The 19,853-nt window shown below is 36.5% G+C and overlaps 1 protein-coding gene across 4 annotated transcripts in view; it reads left to right on the top strand.

Annotated features, from left to right (window-relative positions):
• PGAP1 (post-GPI attachment to proteins inositol deacylase 1) overlaps positions 1–19,853 on the top strand; it is a 36,679-nt gene that overhangs the window by 7,664 nt on the left and 9,162 nt on the right. For 2 of the 4 annotated variants that reach the window (XM_037398427.1, XM_037398424.1), the window contains exons 3-22: positions 482–657; positions 1,301–1,472; positions 2,530–2,690; positions 4,284–4,336; positions 4,512–4,578; positions 5,986–6,091; positions 7,848–7,903; positions 7,987–8,070; positions 9,819–9,868; positions 11,260–11,311; positions 11,535–11,612; positions 13,056–13,131; positions 13,470–13,543; positions 13,628–13,679; positions 14,373–14,439; positions 15,312–15,420; positions 15,800–15,838; positions 16,892–16,985; positions 17,624–17,714; positions 17,935–18,132. In XM_037398427.1, the coding sequence (XP_037254324.1) occupies positions 482–657; positions 1,301–1,472; positions 2,530–2,690; positions 4,284–4,336; positions 4,512–4,578; positions 5,986–6,091; positions 7,848–7,903; positions 7,987–8,070; positions 9,819–9,868; positions 11,260–11,311; positions 11,535–11,612; positions 13,056–13,131; positions 13,470–13,543; positions 13,628–13,679; positions 14,373–14,439; positions 15,312–15,420; positions 15,800–15,838; positions 16,892–16,985; positions 17,624–17,714; positions 17,935–18,132 (1,855 nt within the window). Of the gene's footprint in view, positions 1–481; positions 658–1,300; positions 1,473–2,529; positions 2,691–4,283; positions 4,337–4,511; positions 4,579–5,985; positions 6,092–7,847; positions 7,904–7,986; positions 8,071–9,818; positions 9,869–11,259; positions 11,312–11,534; positions 11,613–13,055; positions 13,132–13,469; positions 13,544–13,627; positions 13,680–14,372; positions 14,440–15,311; positions 15,421–15,799; positions 15,839–16,891; positions 16,986–17,623; positions 17,715–17,934; positions 18,133–19,853 lie in introns of those variants that run through there. The other 2 variants (XM_037398425.1, XM_037398426.1) reach the window with 2 other exon arrangements.

Raw genomic sequence — 19,853 nt, 5'->3', positions numbered from 1 at the left:
GCAGTAAGCTAGGTCGTGTGGTTAACTGCTGTTAAGTATAGCATGCAGCTCTTGGTAACTTGTTCCAAACTTCCTTTTCATTTAATCAGATTTGTACTTTTGCACATTGTTCTGAAAGCTCTTGTTGTTATATGTTTACTAATAATTTTTTTTCAGAGGGATTTTTAGAAAAATAGGAAACAATTATTTCTTTTCTCATTTTGCAATTCAGTTCTGACAGTGACTGGCTGATACTTTTGATGTAATTATATTTTCAAATCTGTTTTTGTAAAACAACTGTGATTGCATATTAGAAAAGAGGTTATTTGCTTTTGGACGTCTTTTTCCTCTGTTTCTTACTTTTATGAATTACTTTAGATGAGTAATGGATTGAAGATAACATTTTTTTCTTAATAGATTATATATTTATGTGTTTGCCTACTAATGATGGTGTGAAGCAGTGACTATTAGACTGTTCTAACTATTGTGGTTTCTTTTGTAGTGCGTTCTCTTGGCTCCATTGCACTTAGGAAAGCGGAAGACGTTGACTTCAAATATCATTTTAATTTCTTCAGCGTCAACTTCAATGAGGAGTTGGTTGCATTGTATGGTGGTAGTCTACAACGACAGACCAAGTTTGTGCATGAATGCATAAAAGTAATTCTGAAGTTGTACAGGGTAAGTAGTGACGTATGCTGAATAATGTACTTGCATTTGGGAACGGAATTCTGGGCTGCCTTTTTTGCTGAAAAACTGAAGAGTGATGAATAAGGGAGGGAGATTTTATAATGTGTGGAGATAACTGAATGTGATAATAGTGCAATAGAGAATTGCTGCTCTTTAATAGGTTTTTAATGCTTGTGACAATCCCAGAGCTTTGGTTACGTTCTATATTGTGTTTCTAAGTAAATATTTTCATGCACAATGTAGGCTTTTTTGTAGTAAACATGTAAACTTTCCCTAGCTTATTAAAATATTAATATAACATCACCTTACATCCAGTTTTCTCTAGGAAAGCACTCTGATATCCTATGTCCCTAGGAGTCTCAGAAATTAAAATAAGCTTAGGTTTCCTATGCTTACACAGACTATATAATATTTCTTTTTGAGCTGGAAACTCCATGCTAAGCACGTTTTTCGAGATTACAAAATGAATGTAAATTTAGTTGCTAACATATCAAGTTGATACTAGTTAATATTATCCTTGAAAGGACATTAAGTTAATTATTTTTGGGGGGGGAAATAAAGTACAGCTGATAACCATAGTTCAATGTCAAATCTATTTTGGATGTGTCTGATTACTTTTCGCTCTTTGCTTAAGGGTCGAGAATTCGCACCAACCAGTGTTGCAATAGTAGGTCATTCCATGGGTGGTCTTATTGCAAGAGCATTGCTTACTCTGAAGAATTTTAAGCCTGAGCTGATAAACCTCCTCATTACACAAGCCACACCTCATGTTGCACCTGTAATGCCTTTAGATAAATACCTTACTGGTAAGTATTACAGGTTATGTAATTACGTCGTATTTCTTTATTGATCCTCTCAAGCATTAATAAGTGAGATTCTTGCAAATCAAAAGCAAAAATGTGCTGGTTTGTCTACTGTAATTAATCTATTCCTTTGTTACTTAGGTGGTTGTTAGAGAGCTCTATGGTACCAAGAGTAGTTCAAGTGTCATATAAAATGGATTGTTTGGACTCGAGCTTCTGTGCAGGGCCTGGAGCTCTCAGTAATTTGTGATTTTTATTAAGTTGCAGAGCATGTTACTAAACTTGTAAGCTCTCCAGTGAATGACATTTTTCTTTTTTAAAACTTGACCTCTTTAATAGATTTATTTATCACATGAATTGGCTAAATAGTGTTATTTCTGTGGATGTTGCTAAATTTAATGTTTGTCATGCCCAAAGGCTGGGGCAGTGAGAATATGGAATGTAGATACAAAATTATATTTTATACAATCTATTTACACAAAAGGTAGATCATATTTTATGCTCACCTAAATAACTGTGGCATAAAAAATAAATTATAATCATTATGCATGTACTGTATGTGTTTTTGAAAAGCTAGATTTGACTGTGGTGATGAAATACATGTGCTCGGCGATAGTTGTGTAGATATTGAGGGAATTGGTGAAGGAGAGGGAATAGACAGTTATTTCTCATTATTCTCTGTGGCATCTGAGAGGAGCGGGTTATCTTTAGCTGCTGAATTTCATTTATTGTGCTTGTGTTAATTCTACTTTCTACAATTGATTGCACTGCAATGCTTCTTCTTTGTTGAAAGTTTCTGGACCATGGCTGTCCTTCAAATATATCTATGGTTTGCTATTTTAACAATGTATATGCTCAGCTCTTATCTGTCTTTCTCAACTGCTGCTTCCTTGGGGTTAAAACAGTAATTTTCATTCCTTATATGAATCAAAAGTGATAACCAGAGCTTGAATGCCTCTTGGGCCCCTTACAGAAACTTTTAATTAAATGTTTCTATAGCTTTTTTGTATATAAAATAGACTTATGCAGAAATTGTGATTGATTATAATCTATTTTATAGATTTTTATACAGCTGTAAACAATCATTGGATTCTAAAGGCCCAAGATTTAAGAAATTTAACTACCCTTTCTGTGGCGGGAGGATTCAGAGATTACCAAGTTCGTTCAGGACTGGCTTTTCTACCAAGATCGAGTCAACATGACAGTGCCTTATCCGTTGTGGTAAAAAAGCAAACTGTTTTTAGGTTTTGCATGGAGCTATGTTAGATAGCTATTTATGTAATGCATGGATTGGTGTCTAATTATAGTCTGTATGTGCAGCATAGTATAACTGAATATGAAAATACTACATAGTGCATGGTTATAAAATCATAACTAGTTGATGTAGTATAAACAAGCGTCTTCTGGAGGAGTATGTGTTGGGGTTGGTTTGAATCATCTGCCACTTGGTACTGTTTCTTGTCACCACCTTCTTGCACCTTTTCAGTTCCAGAACCCAGGTTTTATTTTCCTGTGTTTTTGCAAGAGATGTGTATGTGGAGACTGACAGATGCGCACTATAGGTCTAGACTGCTCATTCAATTACAAAAAGGGAGCTCTGGCTTGGAGCCTTCTTTTTGTATGTATTGTTTTTCAAAGAATTTAAGGTATAGAAAGGATGCAGTAGACTGTCAAGTCCAGTATTCTGCTTTTGCAGGCATCTGTCTCCTTCCAAAATTAATCAAGAGGCATCATAAAGTAGTTAGGTTTGTCATCCATCCCCCTGCCATCAACCTGTTCTGTACATGGAAGAAGCTGGAAAACACTTCCCAGTAGGGAGAACATTTGTAATTTCCAGCTTTAAATGCATTTGTTCTGTCATCAACTTGAAATGTTATCTGAAATAGTTGTCATTCCCTTGGTGTTTACCTTCCTGTGTGTTGTACAGAAAGCTGTCTATAAATAGTCTCAGCTCTGATTCTGCTAGGCTAAGAAGATTAACTCCACATTCCCTTTGTCCTAGTAACCGTTCTCTGCATCTGTTCCACTTTCATTTCTCTTGAGTGTTGGTGACCAGAATTTTGCATGAAATCTCCTGTGCAGGGGTACCAGTTCTTTTTAATGGGTTTGGGGGGTTTTTTTGGGTTTTTGATTTGTGGGTTTGGTGGGGCGGAGGGTTTGTTTTGTTTTGGAGATTGTGGTGGTGGTGTTCTGGTTTGGTTTGGGTTTTTTCTTCCCAACTGTAATGCATTAATAGTTCATAGCTTGAATCAAGTTAAGTTGTTCAACTAGGTGATAAGCTCCATTTATGGGAGGTGGTTTTGGTATTAGTCCCTAAAATGCAGTACGTGCCATACACTTACATAAATGGATAGCTTCAGGCTGTCCAGTTTTTTCTGCGTGGTGTTCCGATGCATCTTTATGTTGAGGATGCCCTTGATTTTTCAGCAGCAGCTTTTGTTGGCATGCTTCTATTCTTGTGTGCCAGGATCACTTGTTAAAGTAGTAAGATTAGTCATAGAAGCAGTTTTTGAAGAAATTTTTGGTAAGTTTCCTCCACGCCATTATTTGCCCGTTTGCCATTAGTCTCTGCTATCTAACATAATAACTTGGTCATTTTGTTTTACAAGGCCTATTTTATAAGTGCTTCAGCACTTGTAAGGTCTTAGACTGACGAAGTCATTCTGTTGCACCCTAGTCCCCTGAAACTCCTAAGAAAAACGCTGCTGCTCTTAATTGCACAAATATGTTTAAATAAGGAGGGGAAAGGCTAGCTTAGAATTTTAAAATGTTTGCATACTAAGAAAATCTAATTTTTTTTCCTTCTTCAAACAGAGCTCAGCTGTGCCAAGAGCTTGGGCCTCAACAGACCATCTCTCCATAGTGTGGTAAGCTCATGGAACAACGGTTAATTGACTGACCGTGCATCCCTCTATTCTCTACTGTTATCATATTATGTAATAATTTAACTTCAGGATAATATTATTATGATGTCTTTTCTGACTACTGTTATTCCCCTGGATATTTCCTTTCTATATTTATTTTTACTTACTCTGTGTTTAGGTGCAAAGAATTGATCCTGGCTACCATTAGAGCTTTTTTTGATCTCATAGATGAAAATACAAGGCAGGTTTGTATATGTGATCTCCAGTATATTTCCCCATCGCACTTTCTTCTTCCCCCAGAGCACTTGATCAGGAAAAAACCCACCCTATTATACAGAAAACTCTTTCTGATTATTTTTAAGTCATGCTGAGAAAATTGTTGCCGTTTTGTACCAGGCACTGAAAAATCCTGTGGCTTTGTGGTGTTTGACCAACATGTCAGAAATAATTAGGTGTTAACTCAGTTTTTATTATTGACTGCTTGATGCTTTATAGCTGAGGTATGGACTGAACTTTTCTTCCATAATGTTGCAGGTTTAGTTGACCTTGCACCAGGAAGAACAAGTGTTGCTAGCTGTGTGTTCGAGTGACCTTCTCTGACTAGTATATAAAGGGCAAAAACCTCCAATACTTCAAATCAGACATAATACTTATCAAACTTCCCAATGTTGTGTTGTTATAGTGGCCAGCACGTATTTCTGGTGTTCTTTTGCAAATAGCACTTACAAAAATAGAATGTTAGTAAAATACAAGCATATTTGTTTACCTCTAGCTGCCATTATTTATTGCTTGTCTAAATAAATATCCTGCATCTTACTTTTTGAAAACTATTGGAGAAATCTTCCATTGTACACTGTTCCCTTTTCTGAAATGTTTCAGCAATAAACATGAATTGGAATTAAGGTCCAAGAGGCTGAAAATATGTAAGAGCAAAGCCCCAGCCACAGAAAAGGAAGGCTTTCAGGTGTTCTTTTTGAGGCTGTTTGGGGCAGGCTTCTTTAGTTTCTTAGATATACTTACTTTAACATGTGTTTGAGAAAGACAAAAAGGGGCTACGGTTGTTCAGGAGTTGACTGACAATGCGCAGGAGCATAAAACTTTACAGAAGTCAGTTGTAATGGCCATAATTTTGAAGAGCTGAGTAGACAAACATTAGTAATGTGATTTCGAAAAAAAAACCCCAAAAAACCAACCAAACAAAAATGTAACTCTGCAGCTGTTTGGATGCTCAAAATACTAAGATGAGATGTGGTAGGCTGGATTTGTGATCTCAGACTAGTAAATATGCCATAGTTTAGGAAGAATTCTGACATTTATAAGTGTGTTATTTCAGGAAGAATGCATGTGTATGTATAAAGAAAGCTTAATAGAGTGGTTTCCTTGTGTTAAGAGTGGGCAAGGATGTAACACTCCTAAAAGTTTTAGCTATGCTTTATAATGTGTAGACTTCCTGTACTGCAGTGGTTGACTATCGATGGTGCTTTATTTGTTCAGATTATTAAATTTAGAATAGAAAGTATACCATGTCTTCTAACAATCTCTCCTGCCTCTCATCCCCAAAACTGTATTGCTAGCTATGATCATGTGATGATTGTAAATCACACAAATCAGTAAAATTAAATTTGACAGTGTGCTCTTCTTTTTTTTTTTAGATAACTGAGGATCCGAAGAAGAGAATGTCTGTACTGAATCACCACTTTGTGAGACACCCTGCAAAGATATTTGAGGAAAATCCTGAAGCTTTTACAGAACTCACGGGTGTGCAGCACTTTTCTTTTGATCAGAATTCAATGATACTCATTTGTTACTACTTAAATCTTCTCACTAACAAACTTCTGGAATACATTTGGTCCTTCTTCAGACATTGCTGAAATGATCTACTTATTACAGACCTAAACTATCAGCTTTCATGAGGTTTCAGTACTAAATAGGTTAAAAGGGGTAGGAGGAAAAAAACCTGTCACTTTGCATGTCTTAGAGTCTGCGGGGTGAGCAGGAGCTGTATTTACACCAGGGTGTCCAGTAGAAAATGTCAGAAACTGGGCATAGCTGGATGTCAAAAGTACAGTCTAATCTACACTTACATCCCATGCTTGCAAGAAGGATAGTATGGGTATTGTAGAGCCACTGTGTTAGTTTTGTGCTACTCATAGAAATCCTGAATTTTCAGATCTGCTTCATTAGTGACTGCCTCTTTTTTTCATGACATGGCAGGGTAAAATGGAGTGCACACTAATGGTTTCCTTGTAAATGCCGAGAAATTATGACTGTGTGGAGCCTTGGGAACTAAACAGAACTTTTGTAGGGCACAGCTGTATTCCTAGCTTTGCTGAGGTGGGCTGAACCATTTCATAAAAAACATTTCATTTCAGGGACTTTCTTAATATAAGCTGTTGCAGAAGTACTAAGGTAGCTTGACCTTTGATGTCCAGTTTTGGCCACCCTGGTATAAGAAGGCACTTAGGCAGTGACATGCGCTGGAGTGAGCCCGGAGCAGAGGACCACCCCGGTGGAGCTCCTGGGGCATAGGCCGTGGGGGAGGGAGGCTGAGTGAACTGGGGCTTTTTGCCCTGAGGAGATTGTGAAGGGGGATCGATCCTGTTGCTGTCTTCAACTACCTAATGAAAGATTGGAGAGAAGGTGAACCTAATTTTTTCTCAAAGGTGTGCATGGTAACGCCGTAGGCAGTAGAGCCCAGTAACAGCAGAAGAAATTCCAGTTACGTACTGGGGAAAAGTACTTCACCGGGAGGGTGGTCAGACCTTGGAACGGCTGCCCAAACAGGCTATGGAACTGATTTTTTTTGTTTGTTGGTTTTTTTGTACTTAGTTTGCCTTTTTTAGGGGGTCAGTTTTAGCAATAAGGAGGAATATGTTTAGACTGGATTTTGTGTTTGCATCTTCCTATTTGTAGTGACCTCTCAACAGTTAGCTAGATTTCTGTGAATTTATTACTCTAGTTACACAAAAGAAAGATATTAACCTTCCTGCATGACAGTTTGCATTGTTTTTATCTCTGATCTCTTCATTATTCTTAGTCTTTTTTTCCCAGACATATCTTTAAACTGCTACTGTTTTCATGTACGTGTTATTCAGTCATCATTGACTGACTTCTACACAAGTTTCTGTATTAGTTTTCTTAAAAGGCTGACGTGAGCAAAGATCAAAGCTGTTTCTAACGTGGCCTCGGTTTAATCAGTCACCCTGTAATTACATTAGTATCATTCGCTTTCTTAGGTGTTTTGTTGCCTTGAGAGCTTTGTTTCAAGTTCCATAGGGTTTTTATTTTATAATTCATGTTTAGTAACTGGATCCTAGGGGTTTGCTGTTTCCTGTGTAACTGATGGAAACTGTTGCATGTAATTCTAAGCAGTAGCAATCTTGTGTTGATTAAAGGTTACAAAGTTTATGGCCATTTACAGATAAGAGATAAGACCTTGGAGATAAGTATAAGATTTTGGGGATAAGGATAATAGGTCCTGCAGTGTGGCACATAAAAACATATTTTCTTTTAGGAGCTTTCATGTGGATTACAGTCAAAGCCTCAAAATGGACTTACTCAGTTTACAATGTACGTAACATTTTTTTCTCATTGTGTTTTTTTGGTTTTGGGTTTTTTTACTAATGAGCAGTGTTTTTTTCTTTTCTTTGAAGGATTCTGATGGAAAATATTTCACATTTCCTCTTGCAAGCCACAGAAAATCATACAGTCATGTTTACTGTGAAAACAGTATGTTGGTGAGAAAATACTTCTTTAATGTCTGGAGTTTGCTTATAAAGCTGTATTTTTTTAATTTAGATTTGCTGCAGTTTTAAGACAGTTTAATGAACAGCTGTTGAAATTACTGACATTTGTTTACATTCACAGCCTAATACATTGTGTTAGATGTACTTCCTGGTTTAGCATGTCACACTTAATGTTCTAGATCTGAAACCTTCAATGTCACCTGAACCTCAAACGTTTTATTTTTGACTCTCTTATGGTTAGCCCCAGATTACTTTCTCCTTTTAGGGCAGTTCTGTATTGATGGGCTTGAATGAAGAAGTTATTTTTAGTGCTGCCAGGATTCAGCCATACTTCTAATTTGGGAAAGCAGTTTATAGGTTTGCTTTCCCATAATAAAATTGAAATGAGCCTGAAAGGCTGCAGGGATCTTCCACTAAGCAGTGGAAGCAAATGGAAGCCACATGAGAAAACAGTATCTTCTTGGTTGTCTCCTCTGTTGAGAGATAATAATATGCAACAATTTTTTTAGTCTCAAGAGACATAAATTCAGCAAAAATGCTTTTGACGTGTTTTTAAAAATATTTTTTGAAAGGAAGGAATGTAATTTCTTGGCAAACTGGAGATGGATAAATACACTTTTCAGAATTACATGAGTATTCTAGATTAGTGGCAAGAAACTTGAGATGCTTTCCTGTTTCATCCTACCTGCCTGTGTCACCACTCCTCCTCATCCCAAAGAAGAGATTCATACCACCCTTGGGGAAAACAAGATTCTGTGTTCTCAGTGCTTTTCTAATTGTCCTTCTCAGTAGCAGCTTCAATACTGAACATCTGTTGTGATCTTAGTTGTGCTTTAACAGGTTAACTTTTGCCTTTGTTATACTATCTTAAAGACAGGACTAATACTGCTTGAGGAGGAGGTACAGAACAATGTCTGAGATACTCGCATCATGGTGCTGTCATTTCAAAGCGCTTAAATTATCGAGGGAGGGAGCAGTAGAACATTAAAATTCTAAAGTATTTCTTGACTACTTAGGATAGTACATTGAGATGTTTCTTTTCATTAGAAAAAAATAAACTTAAAATTGATTTTGACACCATATGTAAGGCAGATATTTTTTTTTAAGGGCAATGGTGAAAGTTTGTTTAACCTTGTATTTGATTTTCAGAAAATGTATTCAAAAAGGTGGCAAACAGAAATTATTTAAAATGGTTCCTAGAAACCCCCACCTTTCAGTCTTATTCTTCATCTTTTCATCCTTGTAATTGTAATTCCAAGATCACAACATCGGAATTTTAATGGAGGATATCACTTGCTGTTAACACAGAAGTCTGACTTCATTGTGAAATGAATAAAAAAAGATGGTGGATATCTTTTGTTATAAATAATTGAGGAAATCCGAGAGAAACTGTTTTTATCATAATCTTTGCTTTTACTCTTCAGTATTTGACATCCTTCTGAGGGTTTGGTCACTGTAATAACAGCTGCTGCAGACACACTTAACAGAAAAGGAACGAGATGAAGAGGGAAGTTTGTTCCTCTCTTTAGGCAGTCAATTGCACCAAGGTTCTGCTATCAGAGGATTTTTGGAACAGCTGCTGACATCTGGTGTACTGAAACCGTTAGCATATATAAATTTTGAAGAAGATTGTCAGCATTAACTCCTGCATTGTTGCAGTAAATAATTGCTATTTTTAATATCTCTATAAATACACTCACGTATTAGTAATGTACCATTTTATGGTATTGACTTTACAGGACACAAGTAGCTGGATTTTTGGCTGTATGAACAATAATTCATCAATGTGGTGAGTATAAACAGTTCCTGTTCTTTATTCAAATGGGTATTGTGGGACTAAATTTGAATTTAAAGCATTTAAGATATCTTCCTCCTTAGGAAGGAAGAGATTGGGAAGAAAAGTAAAATTCTTGCTGTGAGTAATTTTTGCTGTCTGTACCACCAAGAAAACAGGAAAGAATAGGTTTTCTCAAAAATTGCTGCATGAATGCAGAATAAAATAGGTGAACTTCTTTAAGCTGTATTTTTGACCTTTGCAGCAGTAAGAAGTTGCTCCTGTTGCTCTCTTGTGGACACTACATGCTGTGCTGGATTCCTAAATTGTGTGTTTTGTAGAATCGCTTTAGAATCCTATGACAGTAGACATCTAACGTCACTCAAAGCCTTCAGAAGAGTGGCTAGAAGCATCTCCTGGTTTTTTGCTGATTCCAAAATTGCTATTGTCATATGAAAAATATTTAGCAGTGTGGGTGATTTAGTGATTATTTGAATCGGTTTGTTACAATCATTACAAAATGGATTTAAAACACTGGCTTAGCTTACGTTTGCAAAGTAAGCTGAAAGTAAATTCAATCTACCCTTCAGATTACAGAAAGCTTCCAAGTAGAATTGAGCTAGAATAGTATTTATCTGCTCTGGGATCCGAGCTGAGGTGTATAGCCACAGTTTTGCCTCCAGCTGATAGCTAGATGTCATAATTACTTTTTCCTGATCCAAGAAGCTGGCTGTTACTCCTTTGCATAACCTTTGATCAGCATCAAATGCAGGTTAGCCTAGTTCAGGACCGCTACCTAAAACCTCATCTGATAATAGTGTCCTTGCTTTGGACTGTGTCCTGTGGTCATGTAACACTGTTTGGAGAAACAGAAGTATTCTGGTATATTGTAAAAATCATAACTTAAAATGACTGAATTAATGTGTTGCGGTTCAGTGTTTAAGTACACACCATTTTAGAACTGCTGCAAGCTCTGCAGCAGCTAACAGAGTTTTATTTCATATGATATGTTTTAGATGTTCCCATATGAAAAATTGGCACTTCTGATGTTTAAACATGCTAATAAAATTGTGTATTAATTTGATACCAGTGATGTTTCAGCTCACTGAGGTTTTTTGTTATGTTTGTGAAGTTGCATGGCTAAGTACTGAATGTTTGTATGTGACAAAGTTAGAGCTTTGCTTAACTTGGTTTTGCACAAACAAGATTTGCAGCATTTGAAATGACTGTAGTTTGATAAATTACTATGGTAGCAAACTGCAGGAGACCCAAACTTATCCTCATTTTAAAATCATGTGAAATATATACATATACACACACACACACGCATATATATATAAAAGCTGGTATTTTAATCCATTGTCATAATGGACATGCTCATCCTTAATGTGCATAAATTTTTACAGCCTGGAAGCTACTGATTTGTCCTGGAGAGCTGAGTTACTTCCCACCACCAAGGTAAGTGTCACACACAACTTGAAGGAGGGAGAGGTGCTCCATGGTGTAGCTGCATGTCACGGGAGAAAGATCTGTTCTGTTTACAGCATTGGAACATGCAGTTGTATTCCAGAGGAATGGGTGCAAGAGGTGGACATCTGGGAACTGGCAAGGGGCAAGCTAAGGCTTGTTAAGCTAAGTTCACAATGGCTTTTATTTTTTTGTCTTTTTTTTTTGTTTTAAGGTTGTAATACTGAAGCTTCAGGACTATCCTTCTTTGTCCCACATTGTCATTCAGGTACCACCCACAGTTGGCAATAAGGTAAAAAAAAAAAAAAAAAAAAGAAATGCAGAAATTGCTTGCTTAGTGTGTTCGTAGCTTTCAGATGCTATGACAGCAGGAAAAGGAAGTGTATTGAATATGTGCTAAGTTACTTTGAGAAACCATAGACCTACACTCCAGTGTGGTTTGTAGATAACTGTTATCCTTGGGTAAGCTCAGAAACGTCTTCGTTTGATAAAACACCGAACGGAAGGCATGCATACTACTTGAAACATACAAAGCAACAGTTCTCAAACCAGTTCTTAGGAGTTCTTGTTGGAGGTTCTAATGTTTTTCTTCCTTAATGTTCAGGAATGCAATCAGGCTATTATCTTTTTGAACAGTCAGTTCTCTTACCCAGCATAGTGGAGAATGCTGTTCATAACTGAAGACACCACATATGGATTCTGAGGAGTGTGGTACAGATACCTCTGCAAGCTCTGAGACCACAAATAATGTGGTAGGCTGAGTTGTACAGAGTTTGATAGTTCTGAACCTCACAGAGAAGTTGGATGTCTTTGCATCAAGGCCTCTCAGGCTCCCAGTAAGAGGAACACTTGCAGGGAATCTAAGCAGACTTGGTGTATTACCCAGCTGGGTCTGGCAGGCCTTTCTAGGTAGTCTTGAAAGTGGCAGAAGACTGAACTTGAATTTAAAGTGTAAGTAGGTCTGACATTTCTTTCTGCAACACAAATACTGTCTCTGCATCTTTGATATAATAATCCACGATCCAATAAATTATTCACAGCTGAAGTGATTATAATGCTTGTATACGAGCGCATCTTCAGATAGTTGTGACAGAAACATCTTGCAGTTAAATTAGTAATATACAATGTTCTGGATAAGAAAGGTAGAAGAGAGATCACTTGTGAAATGTAACGTGTTGAGTTGCAGTCCTGTGTTAAATCTTGGAAACTGCTTTTCAAAAATAAACAAATGCTGGATTTAAAATGGGATGGAAAATAATTTTCGAGAGACCTACATACTTGTTAGAGATGGTACAACTCATACCTGCTGAATGCTTTGCTTTTTTGTGATTAAACTTCAGAAGACGAACTAAAGGTTCTTTTTGCTTAGTAAATTGTATCCAGATTTTGGACAAGTCATGCTCCTTTGCAACGCCCCCCAGAAAAGAAAGAGGTACCTGAGGAGGAGGGATGTGGACTGGATTCTAGTTGTTCTTAGCTGTTTGAATAGCCTTTTGAAGGCTGTTGCAAATGGGTGAAAGCTAGAGTAACCTGCAAGTCATGCTTCAGCTACCCAAACTTGTACCGCTGTGTACAGGAACAAACTACCTGCCAGTCCCTGCCAGTGTGTGGAGAGGTGGCGCTTCAGTACTTTTGTCCTGGACTTTGCCTGAGCCTGTGAATAGAATTTGGCAAGTGTAAAGGCTTTCTAGTATTGTGCTCAGTTTAGATCTGTATGTAATATCTTGAATTGCAGTATACTTTGGGCTGTGAATTCTTCAAAGAGGGTTCCAGAACAGTACAACTTCCTGTAACACATCTTTTTTCATTTGGTAAGTTTAGCATATTACTTTTTTTGGGGGGTGGGGTGGGGTGCGTGGGGTAGATAAAAAAAAAAAAAAAAAAAAAAAAAAGGAAAACTAGTATTACTAATGTTTGGATAATAAACTTACCTAAAAATTCCAATGGTCAGGAGGTTTTGGGGGTGTTGTTTTTACTAAAGTTAATATTGCTTTTGTTAGTAACAAACAAAAAAGTAAGAAATGTGGGAGTTTTGACTAACAGATACAGAAGCACACAAGTCTCCTGGGGAAAAAAAATAAATATCTGAAGAAGTAGCGAGTTCTCAAATAATTTTATCTAATACGTGAAAAAAATACATCCTTTACAGGGCTTTCTTCAAGCAAAATTCTATTAAATTCAACTGGCTTACTTTACAATGTACAGCTCCAGCACTTTAACCAAGTAAGAATACTACTTAATTTTTTTAAGTTAATGTAACCACTGTTTAAAGAATGTGATTTTTTTCTTTTTTTTTTAATGTTCTAGATATATCAAGCTTTCAAAATTTATATAGAGAGCCACTGCCAGTCATTTGAAGGTAAATATAAGTCTTCTAAAGCATAAATTTATAAACCAAATGCGTTGAAAATTCTCAAGACCGAAGCTGGTGGAAACAAAAGTCCTCTCAAGCAATGGGGTTTAGGCAGTACTGTTATTAGCAGAGACATTTGAGCAGATAATATCTCTCTGTCCACTTTTTGTTAAGAAGGTATAGCTCAAAGAAAATGCGAAATTAGTCCTCCTATGTTTTTTTTCTTGCTTCCCAGCAAAGGGAAGTTGAACTTTCAGCAGGCTTGTGCGTTATATTGAAAGTGTTTCTCAAGAATAGCACATTTGGCTAGGATTTTTATTTGCTAATTGTGGGACTCAAATTTGAATGTTGAGCTACATAAGCTTAAACAGAATGGGATGCTGAAGGACTTTGTTTCAAAAAAAAAAAAAAGTGATTAGATTGAGGTTACACCTATTGAAAACTAGAAGTTTTCTCATAACTTTTCTGCCCTTAAACACTGATGTCTTGCTGTCTTGTTCTGTAACAGCATGAGTTTAAAAATGTCTTTTTTGTTCAATGCTAACTGCACTGATCTGCATTGCAATGTAACTGCAAGCCCAGTGATTCTGTACAGTGACTGATATGCCACCTTTGTTTTACTTGCATTTTAGTTTTGGAGACAGTTGCCACATCTTGTTCTTAATTAATTTTATATTTTTTGATTCTTTTCCATTTCAGAAAGAAAACCTAGTGTTTACAGACTTCATATACCCTGGTCACATGAAGATTCAGTAACTGTAGCAAAGTAAGGACTTTGACAATTTAACTTACTACTTGATATGTTTTTGAAGCATGTTTGCATCCTCTTGTAATAGTTCTGATATGAGACAACTTCTCCAGTCTTAAGTGTTTGCCTTCTGCATCTTTTCCTCATTTACTTTTCTGCCTTTGTTGACAAAGTTGTTCTGAATTTTTTTTCAGAACATCTACCGATTGTGTTTAATAGTTCTCACTAATTTTCTCAAAAAGGAAGTCAGATTTGCTGGTCTGAAATTCTCAGCATGATCTTTGACCCCCTCGTGAGTGGGGTGTAGAGGCTGCTCTGGATGCTGGCTTCTTCCCATAAGCCAGGGTTTAGATCACCCAGCAGCCCTAAGTTGCTTCAGCAGCATAGTCCTGACAAAATCAAATGATAGGGATTGAAATGTGTCACTCATGAATTACAGTTGAACAACCTGACTTTATTTTAGATGGTTGGAAAACTGTCTTCCTTATTTTAGATGTTTTAAGGATACCTCCCTATTTCTCCCCGCCCCATCCCCCCTTTGTTTTCTAACAGCATAATACTTGCAGGAAACTGAATTGTATTCTTGAGGAGGTGTTTTCCCCATCTTGTCACTCAGAGTATTTACATGTTCTGTGAGGCAGTGTGTACACTAAAACTACACGTGTCTGTTTTCTAGTACCATGCCCCTTGATAGTTCAGAGGACAGTAGGCTGAGAATGTTGTGTAGTCCTTTGTGACAGGATAAACAAGTTCATCATGCCATTTCACTCACTGCTTGTGGTGACGCTGCTGTACTAGATCTGCTTTAGGTGCACTTGTTGAAGACTAAGGCTTGTTGGGCTTTCCTTCACTAGAAGGACAACAATTACCCATTAAATTTGCTGTTTCAGAGTTCCATCTTCTACTGAGATTTCTGCAAAACTGCATATTGCTCAGCCTAAAAATGACAGCAGGGTTCCAGAATTGAATATTTACTCCTCCTCAGACTGTCAGTATGAAGTGAGTAATACAAATTTATTTTATAGCTAGTTTGCATTACTGTATAACTTTTATATAATTCAGTCTTTAAAAATGTGGCTAATTAATCAAAATAAATACTAAGCAAATCTAAAATAAAGGTAGGCTGTTTGGCCTTTTTTTAAATGTAGTGCATGTTACAAGTATTTCGCAACAGCTGGAGTAATATTGAAAGTTGGGCTCTCATTTCTAAGAAAAACTTCAAACCATTTGTTTTGAAAAAGTCAGGAGTCAGCTGTTGTACATTTTAGTTATAGGATTGCTGTCTTCTAAAACTCAGGTTGGCTTCTTAAAAATGAAAGTATTTTGTACTTATGTTTGCCATTATATAAAATAATAAAATATTTCTTTTTGTATCAAGGTAGTTCTGAAGACGTCACTTTTACAGGTTCTTGGACAAGTAAGAACACTTTCTAGTACTAGATTGTTTTTTATGTCAGTGGCATCTAAAGAAGTTTGTCCTTCCTCCCTTCCCTGCCATGGCACTTCTTGATGCCAAGCGGGACACTATTCAGTGATCATTGTAAACCTTGTCAGCTGGCACAGCATCCCATCCGGATAAATGTCAGGCCTCGGTTTTCAGAGGAGTGCAAAAGCAGCCTAGCTCTAAAGAGCTAATGTAAATGTTGAGCATTTGGCTTTGTGGTTAGTTGAGTATCCATAGGTCATTTTCTTGCCTGATGAGTCAATAGTGTTAAAACTTTAAGATACATTTGGCATCAACTACAAGTTAGGAAAAAAGTTGAAGTAGATCCATATGCTCCTTTTCAACAAATTTTCTTTGGTTATCAATGAAGAATACATTTAAACATTGGTATCAGTGAAAATAGACTAGTCATCTGCAGTTTTCTGATTCTAAAGAGTAACTAATTCGCAAGCACTTAAGTGTAGTGCTGGAGTATTACTGGCAGGTTTCTCAATTTGAATGTATGCATTTATATTGGGGATTTTTCATGTTGTTATCACTTTAGAGGAATTTATGTCCTATTTGTTTATTAATCATGACTTGGGACAGTGGAAGCCAATTAGAACATACGTGAAATTGCTTCCAAAAATTCTTTACCCAAAAGCATATGTAGCTATATGCAGGTATTGCTTGGAAAGTGGCCTTTCAATTTTAAACTCTATTTTACTGAAACACCATTAGTGCACTAGTGTATTCTTTTAATATTTGTCTTGACTGGAAAAACAGCATCCACTTATAATTTGATCATTTATCAAAACATGTTTGATTTACTGTTTATGAGAGGTCTGAGCGTTTTCCATATATAACATTAGTTGTAATGGTAGTTATCAAATACTTATGCATAAAAATGAAAAACTGTTTAAATCCTTTAAGAAAGATTTTCTAATCACATCATCATGCTGGCTACATGATTGTGTGTGTATTTTAAAAATATATTTATATATATATATAGAAATTAAAAGTTATCTTTCCATCCTTGTCTTTCAGATAATAAGGTTCCATGGTGGCGCTCTTCCTGTCTATATTGTTTCTAATATTCTTCTTACTTATGGAGGACAGTTGAGCACATTGATATCAACAGGTAGCTTTGCAGAAAAATATTTTTTTTTCTCACAAGTGTTTTTAGAGAAATTAATTATCCAATTTACTGTTGAAAACCTAGCTAGTTGTTGTTAACTTTTAAAGCTAAGTATCATTAACTTGTGCAAGCATTTGGATTTATGCTCTTCAATTTCGGGTTTTGTTTGTTGGTAGTTCTCCAAGGTTGTGTTGTAGCAGGGTATTTAATTATTTTACTCTGCAATCCCTTCTTTGTGAATGATTGGTGTTACACGATACTTTAGAATTAATAGATGTCTACTAAAAAATAAATGTAAAAGTTTAAAAATATATGGTTAATATGCACAAAACACTATTTCTTGCATGAAGGTGAGATTTGCAGGCTTAACTTTTAGACATGTCTTCAGACAAAATGCATTTTTATCTAAGTTCAGGTGGTGAAGCCTTGTGACAATTACCTAATATGAGTGACCCAGTGAATAAGGGTCTTGATGATGAAATACGATGACTTGCAGTGCTGTTGTAAGACATGGTTATTTTGTTTTAAAGCAGACTTTCAAATCTGTCTTTTTGTGTGTGTGTGTGTGTGTGTGTGTGTGTATCTTTGTTAAAGTTCATGACAAAATAATAACTATAGATGCTTTCTGTTCTTGATTCTAGGCCAGTGTTCAGACTTTTCCCTTGAACTAGTTAGGACAGCTAAGCCCTACAAAGTAGAACCTCTTATAAGCATTGTTGTGTTTCTGCAGGGGTGAGTTTGCCTGACTTCTTTCTTTATTTACTTAAAGCAGTTTCCAAACCAGAAGTTTTAGTAAAACTATTAGTGGAGAAGAATACTATTTTATCTGTAGTCATTGTGAACACCTGACTGATTTTGTTTGAAAGGCTGTAGTAGGAGGCGTAGTTGATAGATATCTTACTGTAATGGAAATTGGAAGTGATAAGTAATACTACTTTCATGTTTTTGGCAGGTTTAACTGGTTTAGAGAGATATGGGAATCACTGTCACTACCAGAGGTGGAAGCTGCTGTACTGAGTAGTCAGGATGCATGGTTCCCCCTTGTGTCCCTGATTCTATTTCTTTTTGGGACAGGCATTGCCTACTGGAGTGGAGTATTTTTCTCTACATCTCTGAGACTCTTCTCTTCATTATGGTTGACTCTGATGAGGTAAAAAACCAATATGCTATACAATTACGCTCTTTTAGATGACTGTGAGCCTGTCGATTTTTTTTTTTTTCTTTTTGCTTCAGCGTGAGTGTCAGTGCTTGGGCAGACTGAATTCTGCAGTTTAGTTCATACACTATTTAAGACATTGGGGTTTGTTGGTGTTAAGTATGAGGATTGCCTCATAGTCCTTATTCCACATCTCCAAAAGGCTGTTATACAGGTTTTCAGTTTTGTTTTTGAGGAAAGCTTGTTGGGGAAAAGAAAGCAACTGAACTATTCCCTTTTCAGCAGCTCAAAAAATAAATGCATATGTTTAGAAAAGAGAATATTAGCATTGCAATCCATGCCTCATTATTCGTATTGAATAAACTGCATTAAAGAATACAAGCAGGTTTGTAAAACAAAAATTTATTGGATGTTCGCTTCATTCTACAAGACCGATGAATTTTATAGAACAAGTGTAAGAACATAGAATTAATGTTTTTGCTTGTACAGATGAGTATTCAAATATGAAACTGGGTTTAAAAAAAGCAAGGAAGATAAAAAGATTTTGGAAGAGTAAATGAGTAAATTGGATAACATGCTTAGCTGTTTTAAAGGTTTGACTGTTCCGACATTGATAGCAGTCCTCAGCTAGATCTGAGCCAACTCTCTGTCTCCAGGAAGTCGGCTGGGATGCTCTTTACTCAGAAAACATCTGCCAAATGAACTCTTTCTGTTTACATCAATAGCACTTCTGGTCTTATTCTACCAAATAATAGATCTGGCACCAGCTATTTCTTCAGCCTTCTTCGTAAATTACAGTGGATGCTTCAGTATTAGTTTTAAGTGACAAAGTGATGAACTTCCAAGTTTCAAAACTGTTCTTCCAAACTTTTTAAGGGTGTTAGCTCAATTCCGGCTGTTTTCATTAAAGCTTTTACTGGGCTCTTCAAACCTAGAGAATGTCTTGGGCAAAGGCAGGAAAATAAGATTTTTGTATGCCTGCCTGTAAGTCAGGTGGTTCAATTCTAGTGCCTTACACAGTTTTTGATCTACCCCTGAATTTATTGAAAAAAATCCAACCCATTTATTTTCTGTAAATCTCCCTAAAGTAGATAGTATCACTTGACTTTTACTCAATGTTTGGAAATGATCTGATGTAGACAGCAGCAAAGAATTTGTCACTTGCTGTCTGTGGGATTCTTTGTTCTAGGTCAGCTAGACTTCTTTTTGTGCCTATTTTTCATAGGCAAAAATTTTCAATATTTGCTGCAAAGGCTTTTAAAATTGTATTTTCCAAATAATGCTTTTTCTGTTTTCACTGTCTACTTTAATACTGGAATATCCCCTGAATATCCAAGTAGTACAGACTTTTTCATGGTTGTATTGTACTTCAACTACTGCAAAAGTGGGGAATCCCCACTGCATTCCCCTCATTGTCACACCTTCCCAGCTCGTCTTTGCCATTTCATATTCATACTTGTCTCTTAGTTGTACCAGTTGGAATCTGGACACTGAAAATAAGCTTTTCTGTGTTTCTCAGGCCGTGAGCAAGCAGAAATTCCTGTCTAGGAAGAATGCTTTCACAGAATTAATCTCTTGGAGCCTTACAGTTGTGTACTGCTGTACTGCCACTGAATGCTGCAGTGCATTAACATTTGTAGTAGGAGACACTTTCATGATGCAGCTGTGCAGTAGTAAGACAGAGTAACTCAGTGACTGATGCAGACCTACAGTTA

The sequence above is a fragment of the Falco rusticolus genome, chromosome 8, assembly GCF_015220075.1.
Source record: "Falco rusticolus isolate bFalRus1 chromosome 8, bFalRus1.pri, whole genome shotgun sequence".
Classification (NCBI taxonomy): Eukaryota; Metazoa; Chordata; class Aves; order Falconiformes; family Falconidae; genus Falco; species Falco rusticolus.
The sequence above is the reverse complement of the archived record's forward strand: the minus strand, read 5'-3'. Positions and strand labels throughout refer to the sequence as shown.